This window comes from Saccopteryx bilineata, chromosome 1, assembly GCF_036850765.1.
Source record: "Saccopteryx bilineata isolate mSacBil1 chromosome 1, mSacBil1_pri_phased_curated, whole genome shotgun sequence".
Classification (NCBI taxonomy): domain Eukaryota; kingdom Metazoa; phylum Chordata; class Mammalia; order Chiroptera; family Emballonuridae; genus Saccopteryx; species Saccopteryx bilineata.
The window spans coordinates 131,535,209-131,560,668 of NC_089490.1; the positions used below are offsets into that span (position 1 = coordinate 131,535,209).

The following is a 25,460-nucleotide window of genomic DNA, read 5'->3' on the forward strand; positions in this document are numbered from 1 at the left end:
AAGGGATAAAAAGAAATGAGCTATGAAGCCACAGAGACATGGAGGAACCTTTATACATATTGCTAAATGGAAAAGAACAGCTTGAAAGGCTATGTATTATATGATCCCAATTATATAACATTGTGGAAAAGGCAAAAGTATAGAGACAGTGAAAAGATGAGTGGTTCCTGGGAGCTGGGGAGAGGGAGGGAAAAATGAACAGGCAGAGCACAGAGGATTTTTAGGGCACTACAGCTATTTGTATGATACTATAATGGTGGACACATGTCTTTTCACATTTGTCCAAACCCATGGAAGGTACAACACCAAGAGTGAGCCCTAAAATAACTACAGGCTTCAGCTAATATGTATCAATATTCATTTATCAATTATAACAAAATACCACACTCATGTGAGATGTCAATAATAGGAGAAACTTTGTGTTGGAGGAAGGGGTATGAAAACTCATTCTGTACTTCACAGTCTTTTTGTAAACCTGACTGCTCTAAAAAATAAAGTTTATTAAAACAAAACAAGTCCAAGTTCAACCATTTCCACTTACTAAAATTTACTAAAAGGGCTTCAAAGAAACATACATACAATTTCAACACTGTTGTTCAAGCTCCTGTGAAGTGTTTGAACTGTCTCTCTGGAGCAGTCCATGGGTACTGATTGCTTTCTCTTGCCCCCACATGCACTATGGATCAATGCAGCTGAATAACAAGGTGCCTGCACTATCCAGCCCGACACCTTGCCTGTCCTCCAGCAGGCAGGCAATGGTCTTTTGCATCCCTTTCTACCAAAACTCATTAAGAGTGAGCTGGAAGGTTAGGATTTCTCTAGCAGTTAGAGAAAGTTGGTCTTGAGAGCTTGCAGGCTTTGGAAGCCTTTAGCCACCTGAAGAAGTCTCTCCTTTCAGTGACAGACATCAGAGCACAGTGATAGCTTTGGAGTCGAGTTCCAATCAGTGCAGCTGAGGGTGCCAGGACTACTCTTTCTGAGAGCACAACTCACACTGGGTTTGCTCACAAGCCCAGCTGTGAGCTGCTTAATCTAAGCTGTTCTGTGTCTTTGCCTCTAAAATACACATTCAATAACCACTTACCCCCAACCCCTACTCCTGGGCTAAAACACACCATCACTGAGAAACGACCTTGCTGCCCAATAGCCTGGAGGTCTTGGGGGACAGCCTACCCCTTCTCCCAATCTCAAATGTCCAGCTGTTTTTATGCTTTCAGGAGCATTCTTTTTTTTTAAATATTTTATTTATTGATTTTTTAGAGAGAGAGGAGTGAGAGAGACAGAGAGAGAGAGAAGGGGGAGGAGCAGGAAGCATCAACTCCCATATGTGCCTTGACCAGGCAAGCCCAAGGTTTTGAACCGGCGACCTCAGTGTTCCAGGTCGATGCTTTATCCCACTGCGCCACCACAGGTCAGGCCAGGAGCATTCTTTAAAAATAGACATGTCAGCCTTACCCGTGGTGGTGTGGTGGATAAAGCACTGACCTGGAACACTGAGGTTGCTGGTTCAAAACCCTGGGCTTGCCCAGATCAAGGCACCTATAGGAGTTGATTCTTGCAGCTCCCCGCTTCCCTCTCTCTCTAAAAAATGCATAAATAAAATCTAAAAAAAAATTTTAAAAAAGAAAGACTTGCCAGTGGTTCCACATTGCCTGACTGATGGTGGTGCAGTGGACAGAGCATCGACTTGGGATGCTGAGGTCCTAGGTTCGAGACCCAAACATCACCAGCTTGAGTGAGTGCAGGCTGACAAGCCTGAGCACAGGGTCGCCAGCTTGAGCGTGGGGTCATTGTTATGATGCCATGGTCAGTGGCTTGAGCCCAAGGTCACTAGCTTAGGCAAGGGGTCACTAGTTCAGCTGGAGCCCCCCATCAAGGTACATATGAGAAGCAATTAATGAACTAAAGTGCTTGCTGTAACTACAAGTTGACTCTTCTTATCTTTGTTTATTGCTAAAAAACAAAAAAAAATATGAATACATCTCCTGCTCGGGGATTTCCCCACCCTGAAGCATCACTGAGAGAGGAACTTGGTATGGCGTTTTTGGCTCAAACTTGCTTCAGACCATATACAACATACAATATTAATTCAATCTCCCAGCATTTCTTTTACAGTGGCACCTTGAGATACGAGTTTAATTCATTCCGTAACCGAGCTTATAAATCAGTCAACTCGTATATCAAACAAATTTCTCCCATTTAAAATAACTGAAATAGATTTAATCTGTTCCAGCCCTGTGAAACATCCCCAAACCATCCTAAATTATTTAAAAAGATGTTTTTAATTAAAAAACATGCATGTATACTTTACCAATGCATAACAAAATATATAAAAATAAGAGAAAAAAGTGTTATTTAGTACTGTATTCTTACCTTGGAGACAGATGAGTGCGGCTAATGGAGGTGAATGGCGGAGGAGGAGTGAGGGAGGAAGGGATGCAGGCACTGTAAACACGTAAACTAAAACTGCACTTTCTTAACACTAACTGTAAACTAAAACTCCGTTTTCTTTACTTTAAACAAAACTAAAACTGCACCTTCTTTACTTAAAATGAAACCACAAAACTTAATTGTAAAAAAAAATGCACTTTCTCAACTTTAAACTTAACATTACATATTTTTCAATTAATCATCACCTGTTTCTGCCTTTTTGACTGCACTTTCGGCACTTTCACTTGCAGGACTTTTGAATAAAAATTTATCCAAAGAGGTTTGCACTTGCCTGCCTTTTAAAATGTTATGGAAATGTGACAAACAAGTGTCATTAAAAAGTGCTGAAGCACAACCAGTTGAAACTCTTTCTAGGTGTTTCTTTCCAATGAAACTTGAAAGCTTCTCCCACATTGCCAGCATGTCTTTAATTTCACTTGTAGAAATCACTTCCTCCGACTCTATCTCCTCAATACTAATCTCTTGCAGAAGCTCTGTATGTTGCATCATCTTTAGCTCCTTCAACTCCTCAGTTGAGAGTTTCTCCTCATGTTCCTCAACGAGCTGGTTTACGGCACTCTCATCTACTTCCAGACCCATCAACTTTCTGAGGGACACAATCTCCTCCAACGCTTCTACCTCGGTCTCAGTCTCTGGTTCAAATCCTTCAAAGTCCCTGTCTGTGACATCAGGCCATAACTTTTTCCACGCCAAGTTCAAGGTTCTTCTTGTAACCTCTTGCCATGCCAAGTCAACAATGCATAAACACATCATGATGTTGTAGTGATCTTTCCAAAACTCTCAAAGGGTTAGAACTGTATTCTCAGTCACCTCAAAGAAGCGGTGGAACAAGTGCTTTGTGTAAAGCTTTTTAAAGTTGGAAATGACCTGCTGATCCATAGGTTGCAAGATTGAAGTCATGTTGGGTGGGAGGTAGAGGACTTTCACAAATTTGAACTCATCAAGAACGTCATCTTTAAGATCAGGTGGATGGGCTGGAGCATTGTCAAGGATTAGTAATGCTTTCATCGGGAGTTTATTTTCTTTTCTTTTTTTTTTTTTTACAGAGACAGAGAGTCAGAGAGAGGAATAGATAGGGACAGACAGGAAGGGAGAGAGATAAGAAGCATCAATCATTAGTTTTTTGTTGCTACACCTTAGTTGTTCACTGACTGCTTTCTCATATGTGCCTTGACGGTGGGGCTACAGCAGACCAAGTAACCCCTTGCTCAAGCCAGCGTCCTTGGGTCCAAGCTGGAAAGCTTTGCTCAAACCAGATGAGCCCGCGCTCAAGCTGGCGACCTCGGGGTCTTGAACCTGGGTCCTCCGCATCCCAGTCCGACACTCTATCCACTGCGCCACCCCCTGGTGAGGCGGGAGTTTATTTTCTTGCAGATATTTCTTCACTGCAGGACCAAAGACAATATTTACCCACTCAATAAAAAACTTCAGCATAACCCATGCCCTAGCATTGGTGTGCCACATAACCTGCAGTTTTTCTTTAAGAATCTTGTGAGGCCCTGGCAGGTTAGCTCAGCGGTAGAGCGTCAGCCTGGCGTGCGGGGGACCCGGGTTCGATTCCCAGCCAGGGCACATAGGAAAAGCGCCCATTTGCTTCTCCACCCCGCCCCCCTCCTTCCTCTCTGTCTCTCTCTTCCCCTCCCGCAGCCAAGGCTCCTTTGGAGCAAAGATGGCCCGGGCGCTGGGGATGGCTCCTTGGCCTCTGCCCCAGGCACTAGAGTGGCTGGCTCTGGTCGTAGCAGAGTGACGCCCCAGAGGAGCAGAGCGTCGCCCCTAGTGGGCGTGCCAGGTGGATCCCGGTTGGGCGCATGTGGGAGTCTGTCTGACTGTCTCTCCCTGTTTCCAGCTTCAGAAAAATACAAAAAAAAAAAAAAAAAAAAAGAATCTTGTGAGTCTTAGGCCCTGGCCGGTTGGCTCAGTGGTAGTACGTCGGCCTGGCGTGCAGGAGTCCCGGGTTCGATTCCTGGCCAGGGCACACAGGAGAAGCGTCCATCTGCTTCTCCACCCCCTCCCCCTCTCCTTCCTCTCTGTCTCTCTCTTTGCCTCCCGCAGCCAAGGCTCCTTTGGAGCAAAGATGGCCCGGGCGCTGGGGATGGCTCTATGGCCTCTGCCTCAGGCGCTAGAATGGCTCTGGTTGCAACAGAGCAACACCCCGAATGGGCAGAGCATCGCTCCCAGGTGGGCATGCCAGGTGGATCCTGGTCGGGTGCATGTGGGAGTCTATCTGACTGCCTCCCTGTTTCCAACCTCAGAAAAATACAAAAAAAAAAAAAAAAAAATCTTGTGAGTCTTAAAGGCTCAAGGATTTTCGGAATGATACACTAGCAGTTGGCTTTACCTTACAGTCACCGCTAGAATTTGCACACAATGCAAGAGTCAGATGGTTCTTCATGGGTTTATGGCCTGGCAGCTTCTTCTCCTCTGCAGTGATGAAAGTCTTCCGGGGCATTTTTTCCCAAAACAATCCTGTTCGTCACAGTTGAACACTTGTTGGGGGATGTAGCCTTCCTTTGCAATAAGCGCAGCAAAACGTGCGATGTACTCCTCAGCTGCTTAACGTCAGCACTCGCAGCTTCACCATGCCTCACCACCGAGTGGATGCCAGATCTCTTCTTGAAATTTTCAAACCAGCCGTGACTTGCCTTAAACGTATCTTCTGCTGCCTCTTTTGAGGTTGATGGTTATTTTTTCTTCAAGTCGCCGTAAATAATACGTGCCTTTTTGCATATTACAGTCTCCATCACTGTATCTCCTGCCAGCTCTTTCTCTTTCACCCACACCAGCAGAAGCTTCTCCATTTCTTCATGGATATTTGTCCTTAATTGGGACACAATTGTAGTTCCTTTCACTGGATTTGCCTTTTTTATGGCATCCTTTTGTTTAAGGACGGTACAAATTGTAATGTATTGCCATCGTACAGCCTTGCCAGTTCAATCACTCGTACACCACGTTCATGTTTTTCTGTTATTTCTTGCCTTATTTCTATCGATATCATTTTCTTCTTCTTATCCTCACCACTGTCCTTCACACTCACTTTCTTCGGCTCCATGATAACACACAAAAAAAGTTAGGGAAAATATGCAAAAATGATTCAAGAACGAGTACAGCGCACAAGATTCTACTTGATTCTGTGGGTAACACGTGAGAAAGAACGAGATGCTAGTGTGCTGCCAACACTGGACCCGTGTGCCAACATGCCAACTAGCGGCAGCTTCCCAAATCACGACTCGTATCTCAGATTTTCACTTGGATCTCAAACAAAAATACGGACTGAGTCGCAGCCCGTATCTTAAAAAAAAAACACACACGTATGTTGGTCTGCTCGTATCTCGAGGTACCACTGTACTTATTTGAAAATGTTCTGTTTCCTGCTCTTTATAAAGTAGGCTGACATCAAAAGCCATAAAAAAAAGATTGGAAAGTTAAGACTTCACAGGGTAAAAACTTTTGTATGACAAAAGGCATCAGAAACAAATAAACAGCAGACTGGTAGAAATGGAGTTGATTGTAACACAGTATTAAAAGCTTGCAGGCTTTGGAATGCCTTTAGCGAACTTATGCAGTTCAAATTTGTTGTGTTCACGGGTCAACTGTATTTTTATAGGTGGATTTTTGACTGCACAGGACATCAGTACCCTTAATCCCTGTGTTGTTCAAGGGTCAAATGTACTTGTCACCTATATATTATTTAGATTAGTGGTTCTCACCCTGGGTGATTCTGCCCCCAGGGGACACTGGGCAGAAATGTCTGGAGACATTCCTGGTTATCATAACTGTGTGTGTGTGTGTGTGACTGGCATCTAGTGGGTAGAGGACAGAGATGCTATTAAACATTCCACAGGAGAGCCCCTATCACCATGAACTATCCAGCCCAAAATGTCAATACTGCCAAGGTTGAGAAAACTCCATTCAGACCATCTACAATTAATACGAAAAAAAAAGACGTATCACTAACAGAGAAGTGAACAAAGGCTATGTGATGCTACTAATAGATGACAGTAATTCAACTGGCTAGGAAACCATGGAAAGAAGCTCAAGTTCACGAATTATAAAAGAAATGCAAAATAAAAAGAGATGGTAGGCCCTGGCCATTTGGCTCAGCGGTAGAGCATCAGCCTGGCTTGTGGAAGTCCCAGGTTCAATTCCCAGCCAGGGCACACAGAAGAAGCACCCATCTGCTTCTCCACCTTTCCTCCTCTCCTTTCTCTCTATTTCTCTCTTCCCTTTCCGCAGCCAAGGCTCCATGGGCACTGAGGATGGCTCCATGGCCACCGCCTCAGTCTGGTTGCAGTGGAGCAATGCCCCAGATGGGCAGAGCATCGCCCCCCTGGTGGGCATGTCAGGTGGATTCTGGTAGGGCACATGTGGGAGTCTGTCTGCCACCCCAACCCTGCTTCTCACTTCAGAAAAATACAAAAAAAAAAAAAAAAAAAAAGAGAGATGCTACTTTCTGCCTGTCATATGGACTAAATACAGTATAAAGATAAGGAGTGCTGGCCAGCTAGCTCAGTCAGCCAGAGTGTCATTCTGAAAGGACAAAATTGCGGGTTCCCTGCTCAGAGCATATACAGGAACAAACAATGAATGCACAACTAAGTGAAACAACAAATGAATGCTTCTCTCTTCCCGCCCTCTCCTGTCTAAAATCAATTAAAAAATTGTTTTTAAAAAACAAGGGGAAAATACTCCTAAAACACTGTTGATATAAGTGTGACCTTTTGAAAGTATAACTTACTTGGTAGTGCCTACTAAGACTTTTTATGTGAATGCTACCCCTACGATTCAGAACTATAAGAATCTGTTCTACAGAAATAAACACACAGCCTGACCAGGTAGTGGTGCAATGGATAGAGTGTTGGACTGGGAAACGGAGGATGCAGGTTTGAAACCCCAAGGTTGCCGTCTTGAGCAAGGAGTTACTTGGTCTGCTGTAGCCCCCCCCCCCCCGTCAAGGCACATATGAGAAAGCAATTAATGAACAACTAAGGTGCCACAAAGAATTCATGCTTCTCATCTCTCTTCCTTCCTGTCTGTCCCTATCTGTCCCTCTCTCTATCTCTGCAGAAAGAAAGAAAGAAAGAAAGAGAAAGAGAGAGAGAAAGAGAGAAAGAAAGAAAGAAAGAAAGAAAGAAAGAAAGAAAGAAAGAAAGAAAGAGAAAAGAAAGAAAGGCACATGTGCAAGAAACACAGGACCTCTGGCTGGTAAAACTAAAACACTGAATCTAATCTATAAATATGCATTAACGGAGAATGATTAGATAAATACCAACTATAAGTAGAAAACACAGGACCACGAGCATTAACAGGTTTAATTATAAAAAACTGCATGAACCTGTTAATAAACTGTCTATGGCCAGGAGACTTTGAGATCATTAGCTCAAAAGTAAACAAAAACATCTGCTGAGGCTGGAACCAAAGTGCAAGGGTAAACTCTGAGAAATTAAAATGCACACTGAAATTTGTTTCAAATGTGATTCTAACATTTCTCTTCTTCCTTTCTTTTTCTTTATCCCTCCCTCTCTTCATCCTTGTTCTGAGTTAGGCATCTATTTTTCGGCCTTCTTCCTCATCCTGCCTTCATGCATAATTACTTCATTCTCATTACCTAAAGAAGTGTGGTATGTCTTCTATGCCTGGTAAAAGTTAACTTTTTAGAACAGTGGTGATCCAACCACAACCTGGGGGCCAAATCTGACCCAATGCCTATTTATTTTTTTTAGATTTTATTTTTTTCATTTTAGAGAGGAGAGATAGAGAAAGGGGGGGGGGGAGCAGGAAGCATCAACTCCCATATATGTGCCTTGACCAGCAAGCCCAGGGTTTTGAACCAGTGACCTCAGAGTTCCAAGTTAATTCTTTATCCACTGCGCCACCACAGGTCAGGCCTACCACTGCCTATTTTTATACATAAAGTTTTATTTGCACACAGCTACTCTCATTTGTTTATGTATCGTCTGTAGCTAACTTTTGTCCTACAGCAATGGAATCTAGTAGTTGTGACAGAGACCATATGGCCCACAAAGCTGAAAATATTTACCATCTGGCTCTTTACAAAAAAAGTGTGCTGACCTCTATTTTAAAATGTAAAAATAGAAAATTTCTAGGAAAAAATCTTGTGACATTGGATGAGGCAAAGATTTCTTAGATATAGCACCAAAAGCCCAACCCATTTAAAAGAAGCTGACAAACTGGATACCATCAAAAGTTAAAAACTTCTGCTCTACAAAAAGACACTATTAGGAAAATTACAATCCGAAGTCTGGAATTCAGTATTTGCAAATCATATATCTGCAAAAGTATTTGTATCCAGAACATACTTTTTAAAAACTCTCCAAATTTAATTAGAAAATGGCAAAAAGAACCTAGCCTGTTGTGGCACAGAGGATAGAGCGTCAACCTGGAACACTGAGGTTGATGGTTTGCAACTCTGGGCTTGTCCAGTCAAGGCACCTATGGCAAGCAAGCAATGAACAACTAAAGTGAAGCAATTATAAGTTGATACTTCTCATTCCACCCCCCTTCTCTCTTCCCTCTCTTTGTAAAATCAATATATAAAATCTTAAAATAAAAAGAGCTTGACTAGGTGGTGGCAAAGTGGAGAGAGCATCGGCCTGGGACACTCAGGACCCATGTTCAAAACCGCAAGGTCACTGGTTTGAGCGCAGGCTCACCAACTTGAGTGCGGGGTAGCTGGCTTGAGTGTGGGATCATAGATATGGCCCGATGGTTGCTGGCTTGAGCCCAAAGGTCACGCCTGAGCAAGGGTTCACTGGCTCAGCTGGAGCCTCCTGGTCAAGGCACATATAAGAAAGCGATCAATGAACTACTAAGGTGCTACCAACTATGAGTTGATGCTCTCATCTCTTTCCTTTCCTGTCTGTCTGTCCCTGTCTTTCTCTCTAAAAAAAAAAAAAAAAGATGTGAACAGACACCACACCAAAAAAAAATACACAGATGGCAAGTAAACACGTGAAAAGATGCTCAATATCATTAGTTATTAGGAAAATGCAAACTAAAACCACATCGAGATATGAGATGCCACTCCCATCTAAAGTGAGAATTGAAATACTAGTACCCGTTTATAAGGGCTAAAACAAAATAAAGCAAAAGCAAGCTACATCTGAAACTAATATACTGCTCACAAAAATTACGGGATATTTTAAAATGAATATGAAATGATAAAAAAAAGCATTTGATTTTTTTTATTAAACAAGAACATCAGAAAAGCAAACAAGTCAAAAAACGTTCAATTATGCAAATGAGATGCAAAACCAACTCATTTCATTGGTGAAAATGCACTATACAAAAGGATGAAAGTACTGGAGTACATTCCCTGATCCCCTAATTTTTGTGAGCAGTGTATATTGTATGTCAACTATACTTTAGTAAAACACACACACACACAAAGCAAGCAAACAACAACAAAACAGATAATATCAAGTTCTAGTGAGAATATGGAGAAACCAGAACTTTCACACACTGCTGGTAGAAATGTAAAAATGTTACAGCCACTTTGGAAAACAGACTGGCAGTTTCTTACAGCTCAACATATGCTTACCTATGACCCAATCCTATTCCTAATCTTCATACAAGAGAAATTAAAGTCATGTTCATATAAAAACCTATACACAAATGTTTATAGCAGCTTTATTCATAACTGCCAAAAACTGGAACCCAAATGTCCTTTAAGCTGTTAGCAGATAACTTATGGTAAACCATACAGTGGAATACTACTCAGCAATAAAAAGGTACTACTAATTCATGCAACTTTTAGGTATCTCAGAAACATTTGAGTGGAAGAAACTAGACTCTGCATGATTCCATTCTGGAAAAGGCAAAACCAAAGTCCTAGATCAGGGCTTGCCAGGGGCTGGAAGCAGGAAAAAGAATTGATTACACAGGGGGAGCACTGAGGGAATAAGTATTTTGATCCATAGTTGGGGCCCACTTTAGTTACATGAGAATTTGACTGTGTGGGTGGCTGGCACCTCTGACCCTCTCATTGTTCAATGGCCAACTGTATTTTTGTTGTTTAGGTGATGGAACTTTCCAGTATCTTGATCATGGTGGTAGTTACTTGACTCTGCATTTGTCAAAACTCAACTCTACACCAAAAGAGTTAAAAAATAAAATTTCAAAGGTTTAAAAAGTATACTTTCTGCTTTGTAGCCCTGTACCCCAGCATACCGGCTCCTCCTGATGCCCACTCGGGTCTGAGCAGCCAGCTCCCTGCAGACCCACTTCTTGGTCAACTGGCAACAAGGGAGAAACCAAAACCTCAAGAGTACAGTGTCTCAGTACTTTGTGGCCACTCCACCCAGCTCTCTGGGTCCTTTCCCTTGATCTGTGCCAAACCAGCTTCTGTCCTTACAAGCTCCAACCACAACCAGGCCTTCATTTCTACCCAACGAGCAATGATTTCCAAGTCATGGCTACCTCTGGCTGTCTCAGTTCACCTGGCCCTGTCTCCTCCTCACTTAGTGTGTCTCTCCATACGATGTTCTGACACCCCTTCAAGTCAACAGGTGTGGCCCCATCAAGCCATCTCCACCCCTCTATTCACCCACCAAGGTTCAGAGGTTACATTACTTTACTTGTGGTCAGTCGTTCATAAGTGGCAGGGCCAGTTCTCAAGTTGTCACTACAGAGCAACAATGAAACACAAAGCCCTCCGTCTTAGGGCCAGCTTGCTGCTCCAGCCCTTACTCCCCTCACTAGCTTCTCCCCCAGCATACCACAGACCTTTCTGTCCCCATGCCTCTGGCACATAATCTTCAACTGTGGATGAAGATTATCCACCTATCATCTCCTCATATATCTTTAAAAAGTCCCCCAGAACAATAGGTCCCTCTTGTTATCAGTGCCCACACACCGCTAGTGTAAACCTGTACCACTGCATGGTTCACTCTGACTTGTAATTATGTTTTCTACCCGCATCATTAGTGAGAGCCTTGAGGACTACAACATCATCATCTAAGAATCAACAGGCAAATCCAGGGTACCCAGCAAACTATAGGTATATCACATAGGTACACAAAGTAGCAGAGGGGGGAACAGACACTGGGTCTCAAACTCACCCAGGAATCATGTTTGTGGCGCATTCTTCTTCATCATCTTCTCTCTCTTTTTTTTTTTTTTAAGAGAGAGACAAAGGCAGGGACAGACAGAAAGGAAGGGAAAGAGATGAGAAGCATCAAATCACAGTTGCAACACCTTAGTTGTTCAATGATTGCTTTCTCGTATGTGCCTTGATGGGGGGGGGGGGAGCAGCTGAGCCAGTGACCCCTTGCTAAAGCCAGTGACCATGGGGTCATGTCTGTGATCCCACACTCAAGCCTAGATCCTGAGCATCCCAGGCTGATGCTCTATCCATTGTGCTTCTGCCTGGTTAGGCTGATACATTCTTTTAAGTTAAGGAAGGACAGATGGAAATTGTCCTGACAGTTTATTATTATATTCAGTACCTATTTTTTTGAAATATACCTTTAAAATATTTACTGATTTTAGAGAAAGAGAAGAGAGAGATGAGGAGGGGGAGGGGGAAGGAGAGAGGGACGAGAGATGAAGAGGGGGAGGAGGAAGAGGAAGAGGAGGAGAGAGAAATGATCAACTTTTGTTGTTCCATTTATTTATACATTCAGTAGTTGATTGTTGTATATGCCCTGACTGGGGATTGAACCCACAACCCTGCCATATTGGAACGACACTCGAACCAACTGAGCTACCCACCCAGACCCATTCAGTATCTGTTTTAGGATCATCAATAAGTATCATTCCATCCCACAGAATCAAAATCAATTGCAAAAAGGGAAATTTTGAGTTTATCAAAAGGACTCCTGCTGATTTAACAATGTTTCCAGTAACTGGATGTATCATGGAGAAGTTTGGATGATCTGAGAGTTTTCAGACCCATCACACTATATTAAACTATCCTGGTTGTCTGTGTGACTTCAGCAATGTTGCTCACATCAATAGTATACCTACTGCACATACAGTGAAGAGGTATATACAGAAATGACAACAATATACACAGGTAGTACGTACATAAAAGTAGCAAGACTGGTTTCTTTTGTTTGTTTTTTGTTTTTTTCAGAGACAGAGAGTGAGTCAGAGAGAGTGATAGACAGGGACAGACAGATAGGAACGGAGAGAGATGAGAAGCATCAATCATTAGCTTTTCATTGCGCGTTGCAACACCTTAGTTGTTCATTGATTGCTTTCTCATATGTGCCTTGACCGCGGGCCTTCAGCAGACCGAGTAGCCCCTTGTTGGAGCCAGCAACCTTGGGTTCAAGCTGGTGGGCTTTTGCTCAAACCAGATGAGCCCGTGCTCAAGCTGGCGACCTCGGGGTCTCGAACCTGGGTCCTCTGAATCCCAGTCCAACGTTCTTTCCACTGCACCACCGCCTGGTCAGGCAAGACTGGTTTCTAATGGGTACCCTTTAGAACTAACTCATTTTATAGTCACAGAGCAGTTTCTAAACTACTTGAACAAGAACAAAACTAGAATAATCAAATGTATCTTCAGGCTCAACCTTGACACTTTACATATCATGTGGTAAATAAAGCCTGGGCTCAATTATTCCAGATGTAAAACTCTGAGTCCTTCAGGGTAAAATGTCTTAGGAATTTAAGGTACTCCAGGAAATACTCTGGTGCCAGAAAAAAATCTCAATGTACTACCTAACCCAATTATAACTGTTATGAGAGGTGAGGACTCAAGTGGACACAGTATGTTTTCTTACTCGTCCCTTCCCACAGCCCATAGGGGGATAGATGCCTGGTGGGAGTTGGTCCAGTTATGTCAAGCAATTCCACATCTGATAGGCTGAGACACCGGGGGCACAAGCAGATCAGGTGCAGCTCCAACCCTCAAGTTCATGCAATTACCAGGCCACCTCAGTACCACAAAAGCCTCTCGACCAGTCCATGCATCCTTTTCCCTTCCCTAGAAAGGCAACCTTCCAAGAATACCTCTTGACTGCACCTAGAAACCCTCTATCACCAGACCTTGGCATTCTTTTCTAGATTTATCTCCAAGTTCATCTTCTGGCCCAAAGTGCTCCATGGGCCCAGAGATACCTGATCAGCTCCAGAGACCTGCTAAGAGTTCCAGCTTCTTTTTGGCTGGTCAAGCCCACTCCAGGGCTCTTGAAGAGAACTACAAAGCAACATGGACCAGCAGGAAAAATCCATGGATTTTATAGCCTGGCAGACCTGAGCTCTAAAACTAACCCTACTGCTAATCAGCTGAACTCTTTTGGGTCCATCACTTCCTTTCCCAGAGTTGTTTCCTTATCTACAAAATGAAGATGTTACCATCTGCTTTGCAGCACCCAGCACAGTTTTTGACACATGGTAAGTACTCAACTCACCATCGGCCTCCAGGTCCACTAAGGAATGCTTCAATCCTTTTTCTTTGGGATCCTAGAAACAAACCACACCTTTGATGCCATTTCTAATGGGCCTGGGTTCCAGAAAATCCAATGTGGTTCCACTAGCCAGGGCTAACCATTACAGCATTCCATGAAAGTGAAAGATCTCATTCATAGTTCTCTGCTCAATCACACACATAACCTTGGACAAATCAGCTGTCCTCTTAATCTGTTCACCAAATATGAAGTTATTTTATATTTGTTCCCTCAATTCTAATTTAGTAACAAAACTGAGGTGAATGTGTGTGTCCCTGCCCTACCTTCCTATCCCAGTTGCAAACACCCTCATCTCCTCTTTCAGTCCTCATACCCTCTTCAAATTTCCTCCTCCCCTGAATTACTTCATTTGATGGCACATACACATGTCTTCTAAGCCGTGGTCCCCAACCACGGACTGGTTTAATGCCAGAAAATATTTTCACGGACTGGCCTTTAGGGTGGGACGGGTAAATGTATCACATGACCGAGACAAGTGTCAAGAGTGAGTCTTAGATGGATGTAACAGAGGAACCTGGTCATTTTTTAAAAAGAAAACATCGTTCAGACTTAAATATAAATAAAATGGAAATAATGTAAGTTATTTATTCTTTCTCTGCGGACCAGTAGCAAATGGCCCACGGACCGGTAATGGTCCGCAGCTCGAGGGTTGGGGATCACTGCTCTAAGCCACCTTTCTCCATCCCCTATACCTAAGTAAATTCAGCATCTCCAAACCAACTTGGTCTTTTCTCTTCAAATCACTCCTCTTTCTCTGTCTCCCTGTTTCTGTTCATGGTGATATAAGTTGTGCCATTGGGATGTTTGGATTGTTCTCTCTTGTAATTCTTTCATCTGATATGTCTCTGATGAGTGGCTAGATCACTCACTTCTGAGTTCCCTTCTAACCCTTCCTTCCCCCAGCATAGATGGAATGCCAACCACATGCCAGGCAGAGTAAGGCACTAGGCATACGAGATAAAGAAGCAGTCCCCAACGCAACCTTCAAGTTCAGGCCATTACCAGGTTATCTTATCTTAGTACTGCAAAAGCCTCTTGACAACTCCATCCATCCAGTCTCTTCCCTAGAAAGGCAACCTTCCAAGATCACTTCCTGACTGTGCCTAGCAACCCTCTATCACCAGACCCTGGCATGCTTTTCTAGATTTATCTCCAAGTTCACCTTTGACTCTCCTTATGTCCTCCTCTTATTCACACAGGCTTCTCGTTGTACCTGGAAACTCCTGCCCATGCCTCTCTGATCACAATGACCAGTCTGGACACCAGCACTTTCCTCAATACCAAAATCCAAACAATGGACAATCATTTCTTTCCATACTCTCTCAATGCTGTCAGGACTTGCTGCTTAATCTTTTGTTGTCTTTTCTCCCCAACTCAGGCTGTAAGTTCCTTAAGGAGGCAACTTCTTCCACTTCATCCCATTTCCATGACACTGGACTAGCAGTTTGTATGTCATATGTTCAGGCTATAAACATGTGAGCATATGATCCAAGTACATGGAGGCTCCAGGTGGAGTGGGGATGAACGATGATCATATAAGTCAGTCCCCTCAACATACAGCGATACGGACACAGCCTTCTGCCACCTTCCTGCTTCACTGTCTGTATACCCACGCACATGCCCTCTAACTGGGTTATGTGCCTTCCAGTTTATATCCACATTCCAAACTGCTCCTTCCCTCACCTTCTGTTTTCTTCATGACCAGTGTTCATCCACTGATCACACCAGCAAAGACTAGATATCATTCATTTCTTGTTCAGGCCCCACAACTAAATATCCATTGAGTCCTGCGTCTTTTAGCTCCTAACTATGTCTCAAACCCATCCTCTCTCTTTCCATATCACTACAGCCCAGAGTCACATTCCCAATTTTTCTTATCTAAATGAAAGAAATCACCTTCTGACTGGTTTGCAGCCCTTCAGCATTATTCCCCTCCAACTCTTCCTCCTGTGTACAGATCTGATTCCTTCACTCTGTGATCTAAAACTGCCTAAGAGCCACCCTGGAGTGGCTTACAGGATAATCCCCAAGCCCTCTGCACACCAGCTGCATGAGTTCTTTGGCCACTATTCACTTTACATTTCTTGCCCCTGAAGTACCAGATCCCATGTGGTTCTCTGAGCAAACCTAAATGTTTCCACCTCAAAACCTTCCCCAGGGACTTTACTTGGATAACTCCTCGGTAGTACACATACTCACCTCCTTTGGGAAGCCCCCTGTGATTGGTTATAGTGTCCTTTCCAGTGCTTTCACATCAGCCAATTACAACCATCAATACACTCACCAGAGCAGACCAGAATGACCTATACACAGAATGTGATCACCACTGCTTCCCCTGAGTGGTGCTCAGGGCCTGGGACACAGCAGTGGAACAGGGAGAGTTAGTTCAAGGAAGGAAGCCAGCCTCTCCCACCCTTCCCTGAATCAAAGCTACAGATAATCGGCTGCTTCACCACTGCCACCTAGGAACGAAGACAGAAACTGCACCTCTCTTACAATTCAGCATTTAATTTGATTCAATAAATGGAATGGACAGGGAGGACACAAATGAGTTCATTCTGGCATGGAAGCCAGAGGCTTCAAATGGTGAATGAGCTCTGGTCTGGGCCACACAGCAAGAGAAAGAGATCTCCAGGTGTAGAACAGCATTTTAGGCAGTGGGGAAAATAGGCAGAAAGAGAGAGAGAGAAAGAGAGTTGGAGTATGTGCAGGTGAAATCAGAAAGGAAGGTTAGAATGTGCAAGATCTAGAATCCCAAACTTTGGCTATTAAGTCATCTAAAGAGGTTTAAAAAATTAATTTGTTTTTTCTTCCCAAAAACTTTTATCCAGGAGAAACATGATCAGATGTGTTTACAACTCACTGAATTGTAGATAAAGGATAGAAATGGGAGGCAGGGAGGGAAGCCACAAAACAAGCATCAGGAAGACGCTATTTTCATAATTCTCCTCTTGCTGCCCCATGATTTCAGATTCAACACATCCAAACCAAAATTCTGACCCCTCAAAACCAGTGTTTCAACATAAACTTTATTTATGTGCACATTTTGAGGTGTTCATATATTTCAGCCTCTTTGCAGATTCTGAAAGTTGCAGAGTTTTATAACAGATCCCAGCACAGGTCTTTTGCACACAGAGATGCTCAATGACAATTGAACACAATTCCTCTCAGGGTCCCCTGGACTCTCATGATTATAAGAGCCGTAAAACCCTGGGGTTAAGAGTAATAAGGAGCCTGAGTCAAATCCTGCCTTGGCCACTTTATGGTGTGAGGCTGGTCATATTAAATGAGCCACCTAAATCTCGGTTTCTTTGTCCCCAAAATGAACATTGTAACAACTCCCACCAAAAGGGCTGGAGATAAATGTCTGGGAATAGTCAAGCACAAAATAAATCCTCACTAAATACTACTGAAGCTTTAATAACATCACCATGCACGATGCTAGGGGCTTTCCACCCCCTTAAATGTATTCACAGCAATATTCTTGTCAATCCTATCTCACAGATAAGAAAACTAAGGACCCCACAGATGAATTTGTTCAAAGTCTTGGGTGCCTGAAATCTGAAGGCATCAGAGATGGAGCTGGAAGAACCTTTAGTGGAAAATTATTTAGTCCAGTGATGGTTCTCACATGTGAGCGAGCAAATGTGTGTGTATCAGAGAGAGAGAAACACTTTTGGCAATTTGAAGACATTTTTGATCTTCAGAAGGGTGGGGGAGGGGGAGGAGGAGGGGGACACTGCTGGCATCTAGTGGGTAGAGGCCAAAAATGCTATTCAACGTTCTACAATGTACAGGACAGCCAAAACCAAGAATAATCAGACCCAAATGTCTGTAGTGCCAACACTGAGAAACCCTTCCCCAAGTGTAATCATCCCATCTTCCCACTTCTAGAGCGCTGGCCATCTGGATCCCATATGAACACTGTGGGTAAGGGGGCTCGATCCCTCCAAGTGGCAGCACAAGCAGAAGTTCTTCCCCATCCGCTGTGCACAAAGTAGGTCTTAAACCCATTTTAGTAAGCCTAGCAGCAGAGGGCTCCAAAAAGGAAGAGTATCCATCCCCCATTGTTCAACTGCTTGCAGTTTGTCTTCTCAACACACACACACTTTACAAATCCAAATGTCCCCCGCCCCCAAAACAGCTTTGTTAGAGATGGCGTTGGAAATACATCTATTTTTCGAGGACTCCCATACGTACAGAGGGCTTGCACACTTTTCAAAGGACCTCAGATTAGCCGCGGTCCTTTAACAACGACCACAAAAGAATCTGCAGGATTACAGGAGACCAACCCCGTGGGCCGTGACCTCTGTGCGCTCACCCCAATCCCTTGCCTCTGGCTTCGCTCTTCCGCCCCCGGATCCCGGGCTTCCAAGACAACCCAGGCCCCGGTCGTGAAGCGCGGCAAGCAGGCGCGTGGCCATGCCGTGTCCCCTCGCCCGCTCCTCGCGGGCCGAGGAATTCGGCCCGGGGCCTGTCGCTGGCGCCCTCACCCGCCGGTCCCTGCCCGCCCGCCGCGGCCGCGCGCGTCCCCTCCCGCCCCGGCGCCGCCTGGGCCTCGGCTGGTGCAGGCCCGCGGACGCCCGCGGCCCGACCAGGCGAGCTCTGGCCTGCTGCGGCCTACTTAGTCCGCCACGACTGAAGGACCCCGCCTCACCTGAACGCGGGCGGGCGAGCCCAGGGCTGCTCCGAGGAGGGCGAGCGGTGGCGGCGCGGCGATAACGGCTCCACTCGGCCTCGGTAGCGGTGACGACGGCAGCAGATACGGCGATAGAGGTGGCGGCGGCGGCAGCAACTCCTCAGCGCGCACGATCCGCTCCGGCCCGCGGCCCGGACACGCCCCCCTCCCGGCGCGCGCACCCATTGGCCGGTGTTCTCCACGGCGCGATTCTCATTGACCGGTATGGCTGTCGCGGTGTGCGAGAGCGCGGTGGAGGCGGGACTTCCGTCTCGCACTGCCTAAGAAGGGCTAGATGGCGAAGGAGCTCTGGGTGGCCAGCAATGGCCGTGGAGGTGTCCAGATGGCATCCGCCTTAGGGAGACTGACTGAAGGCAGTGATGGAGAAGCCAAGCACCTTGTCAAGCGCATGCTGTGTGCCCACCCCAATCTGTCTTGCCGACACCATCACCGCCCTACGAGGTAGGAACAATCAACGCAACTTATCTATGGGGCAGAACTCAGGTTCGAATCCTGACCCCGACGTTTCCACAGTACTTGCAGTTTGACAGGGGCTGACATTACCTCGTTGGGCCTCAGTTTTCTTACCTGGTGCGGTGCGGAGGCGGGGCATGGGACGTGGGCAGTGTTCCAACAGTGTTTACTATTAGAAATCTTGGGTTTCCAGAAGCTCAGCCTACTATTCATTCACTAAAATGTTATTGAGCATCTACTATATGCCAGTCACTGCATGGGCAGTGAACAAACAAAAACGGCTGCCCTAGTTGGGCGTACATCCTAGACCAGCACTATCCAATAGAAATAAATGTAAGCGAGTCACAAAAGTTGGCCACATACATTATTTCAACTTTCTAGTAGCCATGTTAAAGGAAAAAAGTAAGAAGAAACAGCTATTGTTAACTTGAATGTGTTTTATTTAATGCAACTATGTTATTTAAACGTGTAATTAATATAAAAAGTTATGAGATCTTTTCCTTTTTTTTTCCCTTCACATGTCTTTGATCACTTACAGCCTATCTGAAGTTGTAATAGTTACATTTCAGGGTCTCAACAGCCACATGTTGCCAATGGCTATTGCATTAGACCATAAAATACTAGATGAGGAGGCAGAAAAGAAATCAAGGGGATTCCACATGAGTGGTAAAAAAAAAATGTAAATTGAGGAAAGAGCAGGGGAGATGGGGGATAGCAATTTGAAAGACAGTGAGTGGTCAGGAAGGTTGAGAAGATGACATTTCAAGGACTGGAAGGAGTTGAGAAGACTGAACAAAGAATCCGTTCATTGTTAAAACTTTTTTTGATTTTTTTAAAAGATTTTATTTATTTATTAAAATTTTATTTATTTATTTATTTTTAGATTTTATTTAGTCATTTTTAGAGAGAGAGAGAAAGAGAGAGAGAGAGAGAGGATGAAGGAGCAGAAAGCATCAACTCCCATATGTCCCTTGGCCAGGCAAGGCCTCGGTTTTGAACCGGCAACCTCAACGTCCCAAGTCAACACTTTATCCACTGTGCCACCACACATCAGGCTGATTGTTAAAACTTTTAAAAAACGTTACTATTTATTTATTTTAGAGAAAGAGGAAGGAGGAGTAATACCATTGTTTGAGGCCAGGCAGGTTCACAATAGATTTGGGTAGACGGTAGAGGAACCATGGAGCCAGAAAGTAGTGGGCCATTTCCGTTTATTAGATTCTTGCAATGGAGATAGAGCAAACAGGGAAAAACTGCTTCTCACGGTAGCAGGAGAATGAACAGCAAAACGGCCCTTTGCAGTGCAGGCAAGCAATCGCCAAAGCCGCCCTGAGTGAAAGTATCCATAGCCTTACATAGGCTATACACACGTGGCTCTGCCTTGTGCTCACGTACTAATCATGCAAAGTGCAAGCAAGCAAGCTTAACACAGCTGTTTTCCTTATAGGGAGAGACAGAAAGAGAAACATTAATTTGTTGTTTCACTCATTGATGCTTTCACTGGAGATAGACTCCCCCATGCGCCCCAACTGGGATCCACTGGCAACACTCATCTGGGGCCAATGCTCAAATCAACTGAGCTATCCTTAGTGCTTGAGGCCAACACTCGGACCAACTGAGCTATCCTTAGCACCAACGGCTGATGCTCAAACCAATTCAGCCACTGGCTGTGAGAGGAGAAGAGAGAGAGAAGGGGCAGCAGGAGAGGAAGAAAAGCAGATGATACCTTCTCCTGTGTGCCCTGACCAAAGATCGAACCCACAACCTTGGGATATCACGACAATGCTCTACTGAAATACCTGGTCAGAGTGCCATTCATTGTTATAGTGCAGTATTGGTTCAGTAGAGCTTTGTGTGTGATGGATGTGTTTTATCAGCACTAATTTAGTAGCTACTAGCTCCATATGGCTTTTGGGCACTTGACATGTGGCTGTTGCCACTGAAGAACTGAATTTTTAATGTATTTAGTTTTTACTTTACTGAAATTTAAATAGTCACAATAGGTCCAGTGGCTTCTATAGCAGATGAGAAAGATTTAGGAGAATGGTGGCAAGTGCTCTGAATTGAGTGTGTATCATGTGCTAAATGCTTTTTACAGGTTCTTCTGTGTAATTCTTGAAATATCTGTGAGAAAGGAGTGGTTATCATGGTCACCATGGAAAATAAACTCTTTTATTTATTTATCTATACTTTACTGTTGTCATTAATATTTTTTTTCTTTTTTCTTTTTGACACAGAGAGAGGGATAGATAGGGACAGACAGGAAGGGAGAGAGATGAGAAGCATCAGTTCTTCGTTGCAGCACTTTGGTTGTTCATTGATTGCTTTCTCATATGTGCCTTGACTGGAGGTTTACAACAGACCGAGTAACCCCTTGTTCAAGCCAACAACTTTAGGCTCAAGCTGGTGAGCTTTGTTCAAACCAGATGAACCCTCAATCAAGCTGGTGACCTCAGGGTTTCGAACCTGGGTCCTCCACGTCCCAGTCCGATGATCTATCCACTGTGCCTCCACCTGGTCAGGCGTCATTAATATTTTTAGAACAGTTTTAGTTTTACAGAAGTATTGCAAAGAAGGTACAGAGTTATAGTTTTCCCTACACCTAGTTTCCCCTATTAGTAACATCTTTTATTGGAATGATATATTTGTTATAATGAACCAATATTGATATATTATTATCAACCAACGTTCATAGTTAATTTAATTTCCTTTGTTTTTACCTAATGTCCTTTTTCTCTTCCAGAATTTCATTGATACCACATTACATTTACAGTTGTCCTCCCTATGCCATCTTTCTCTTCTTTTTTTTTTTTTTTTTTTAATGAGAGAGACAGAGAGAAGGACAGATAGGAACAGACAGAAAGGGAGACAGATGAGAAGCATCAATTCTTCCTTGCAGCACCTTAATTGTTCATTGATTGCTTTCTCATCTGTGCCTTGACTGGGGAGCTACACTAGAGCAAGTGACCCCTTGCTCAAGTCAGCAACCTTCTGGGCTCAAGCCAGCAACCATGGGGTCATGTCTGTGATCCCGTGCTCAAGCCAGTGACCCTGTACTCAAGCTGGTGAGCCTATGCTTAAACCAACGAGCCCATGCTCAAGCTAGCGACCTTGGGTTTTAAACTTCGGTCCTCTGTGTCCCAGGCCAATGCTCTATCCACTTCACCACTACCTGGTGAGGCCATCTTTCTCTTCTTCAAAAAAAAATATAATTGACATATAAGATTGTATTAGTTTTAGGTATACAACATAATGATTTGATATGTGTATATATATATATATATTGTGTATATATATGTATATATATATATTGCAAAGTAATCACCACAATAAGTTTAGTTAACATCCATCACACCTAGTTATAAATTTTTTGTTCAATTTTTTAAAATTAATTTTTAGGGAGGAAAGAGAGAGAGAGAAAGAAAGGGGGGAGGAGCCAGAAGCATCAACTCACATATGTGCCTTGACCAGGCAAGTCCAGGGTTCAAACTGCAGACCTCAGCATTCCAAGTCGATGCTTTATCCACTGCGCCACCACAGGTCAGGTTAAATTTTTTGTTTTTGCGGTGAGAACTTTTAAGGTCTATTGTTTTATTTGTTCTGTCTCTTTAGACACTTCTTGGATTCTCAAATACTGTGTTTTTGATGACCTTGCAATTTTGAGAACTGGTCAGATATTTTGTAGGATGTCCCTCTATTAGAATTTGTCTGATATTTTCCTCATGATCAAGACTAGGATGAAGGATTTGGGGGAAAAAGGTCACAGAGGTAAAGTAGTTGTCTCATCCTATCCTATCAAAGGCACAGGCCATCAATATTGTCTATGTCTGTTGATGGCCTTGATCACCTGGCTGGCAGAGTATCTGTTAGGTGTCTGCACTGTAAACTGCCCCCACTCCATTCCTCACTGTATACTTTGGAAGGAAGTCACTATGTGCAATCCATAGTGGAAGAGTGCAGCGTTATATTCCCCCTCCTTAAGGGTGTATACCTACATAAATTATTTGGAATTCTTCTGCATTGGAGATTTCTCTTTTCTCCCCCATTTGTAACTTTATTCAATCATTTAATTATATCACTAAGGCTTCCTGGATATTTTATACTCTGGGTTTTAAGCTGATACTACTTTATTTTATTGCTCAAATAGGTTTTTTTTCTTTTTTTTCTTGAACACAGGTTTTATTTTATTTTTTTGCTATTTTAAAATTTTATTAATTTTAATTTATTGTGTTAACATGGATTCAAGTGTCCCACTGAATATAGCACCCTCACCCCTCACCCCCCACCCCATGTCCCTATTTACACTCCTTTTGCCCCCCCCCCTCCCCCTAACTCCTACCTCCCTTCTCTCTGGGATTTGCTGTCCTGTTATCTGTATCTATGTGTTATGTATATATTATATAATTTCATTAATCCATTCACCTTCTCTGATCCCATCCTCTTATCCCCCTTCCCTCTGATGGTTGTTCCTCTGCTCCCTGTGACCCCTCCTCTGCCTCTATTTCATTCCTTAGATTCCACATATAAGTGAGATCATATATTTGTCTTTCTCTGCATGGCTTGTTTCACTTAGCATAATAGTCTCCAGGTCCATCCATGCCATCACAAAAAATAAGACTTCCTTCTTTTTCATGGCCACATAGTATTCCACTGTGTATATGTACCACAGCTTTTTAATCCATTCCTCCACTGATGTGCATTTGGGCTGTTTCCGGATCTTGGCTATTGTAAACAATATTGCAACAAACATGGGGGTGCATATCTTCTTTTGAATCAGTGAGTTGGTATTCTTAGGATATATTCCTAATAGTGGGATAGCTGGGTCAAAAGGCAGTTCCATTTTTAATTTTTTGTGGAAATGCCATACTGTTTTCCACAGTGGCTGCATAAGTCTGCATTCCCACCAGCAGTGCAGGAGGGTTCCCTTTTCTCCACACCCTCGCCAGCACTTATTGTGTGTTGAATAACAAAATGAGCACCATCCTGACAGGTATAAGGTGGTATCTCATTGTGGTTTTAATTTGCATTTCTCTGATGATTACTAATGTTAAACATTTTTTCATATGCCTATTAGCCATCTGTATGTCCTCTTTGGAGAAGTGTCTGTTCGATTCTTTTGCTCATTTTTTAATTGGATTGTTTACCTTCCTGGTGTTGAGTTTTAGAGGTTCTTTATAAATTTTAGTTATTCAGCCAGGGCACACAGGAAAAGCACCCATCTGCTTCTCCACCCTTCCCCCTCTCCTTTCTCTCTCTCTCTCTCTTCCCCTCCTGCAGCCAAGGCTCCACTGGAGCAAAGTTGGCCTCAGCGCTGAGGATGGCTCCATGGCCTCCTCAGGCGCTGGAATGGCTCTGATTGCACCAGAGCAATGGCATAGAGGGGCCGAGCTGTTTTCTTCCAAGATGTTTATGGTTTCGCAACTTACATTTAAGTCTTTTATTCATTTTGAGTTTATTTTTGTGAATGGTGTAGGTTGGTGGTCTAGTTTCATTTTTTTGCATGTACCTGTCCAGTTTTCCCAACACCATTTGTTAAAGAGACTGTCTTTACTCCATTGTATGCTCTTTTCTCCTTTGTCAAATATCAATTGACCATAAAGGCGTGGGTTTATTTCTGGGTTCTCTGTTCTGTTCCATTGTTCTATATGCCTGTTCTTATTCCAGTACCAAGCTGTTTTGATTACAGTGGCCTTGTAGTATAACCTCATATCAGGAAGTGTGATACCTCCCACTTCACTCTTCTTTTTCAAGATTGCTGAGGCTATTCATGTTCTTTTTTGGTTCTATATAAATTTTTGAAATATTTGTTTTATATCTTGGAAGTCTGTCATTGGTATTTTAATAAGAATTGCATTGAATTTATAGATTGCTTTGGGTAATATAGACATTTTAATAATGTTTATTATTCTTTTTTTTGTATTTTTCTGAAGCTGGAAACGGGGAGAGACAGTCAGACAGACTCCCACATGCGCCCAACTGGGATCCACCCAGCACGCCCACCAGGGGTGACGCTCTGCCCACCAGGGGGCGATGCTCTGCCCCTCCGGGGCGTCGCTCTGCCGCAACCAGAGCCACTCTAGCACCTGGGGCAGAGGCCAAGGAGCCATCCCCAGCGCCTGGGCCATCTTTGCTCCAATGGAGCCTTGGCTGCGGGAGGGGAAGAGAGAGACAGAGAGGAAGGAGGGGGTGGGTGGAGAAGCAAATGGGTGCTTCTCCTATGTGCCCTGGCCGGGAACCGAACCCAGGTCCCCTGCACACCAGGCCGACGCTCTACCGCTGAGCCAACCGGCCAGGGCCTGTTTATTATTCTTAACCATGAACACAGTATATGCTTCCACTTGTTTGTATCTTCCTTGATTTTTTTTATCAATGTTTTATAATTTTCTGAGTACAAGTCTTTTACCTCCTTGATTAAATTTACTCCT

At 43.8% G+C, this 25,460-nt stretch overlaps 2 protein-coding genes across 3 annotated transcripts in view; one reads left to right on the forward strand and one right to left on the reverse strand.

Moving 5' to 3' along the window:
* ELAVL1 (ELAV like RNA binding protein 1) overlaps window positions 1-18,722 on the reverse strand; it is a 49,445-nt gene extending 30,723 nt beyond the window's left edge. For both annotated transcript variants that reach the window (XM_066266625.1, XM_066266622.1), the window contains exon 1: window positions 18,541-18,722. The gene's annotated coding sequence lies outside the window, so the exon portion shown is untranslated. The remainder of the gene's footprint in view (window positions 1-18,540) is intronic.
* Window positions 18,723-18,846: 124 nt separating this feature from the next.
* The window catches only part of CCL25 (C-C motif chemokine ligand 25), a 50,030-nt gene continuing 43,416 nt past the window's right edge, over window positions 18,847-25,460 (forward strand). Inside the window, exon 1 of the mRNA XM_066266630.1 lies at window positions 18,847-19,023. Within this exon, the coding sequence (XP_066122727.1) occupies window positions 18,942-19,023 (82 nt within the window). The 5' untranslated portion in view covers window positions 18,847-18,941. The remainder of the gene's footprint in view (window positions 19,024-25,460) is intronic.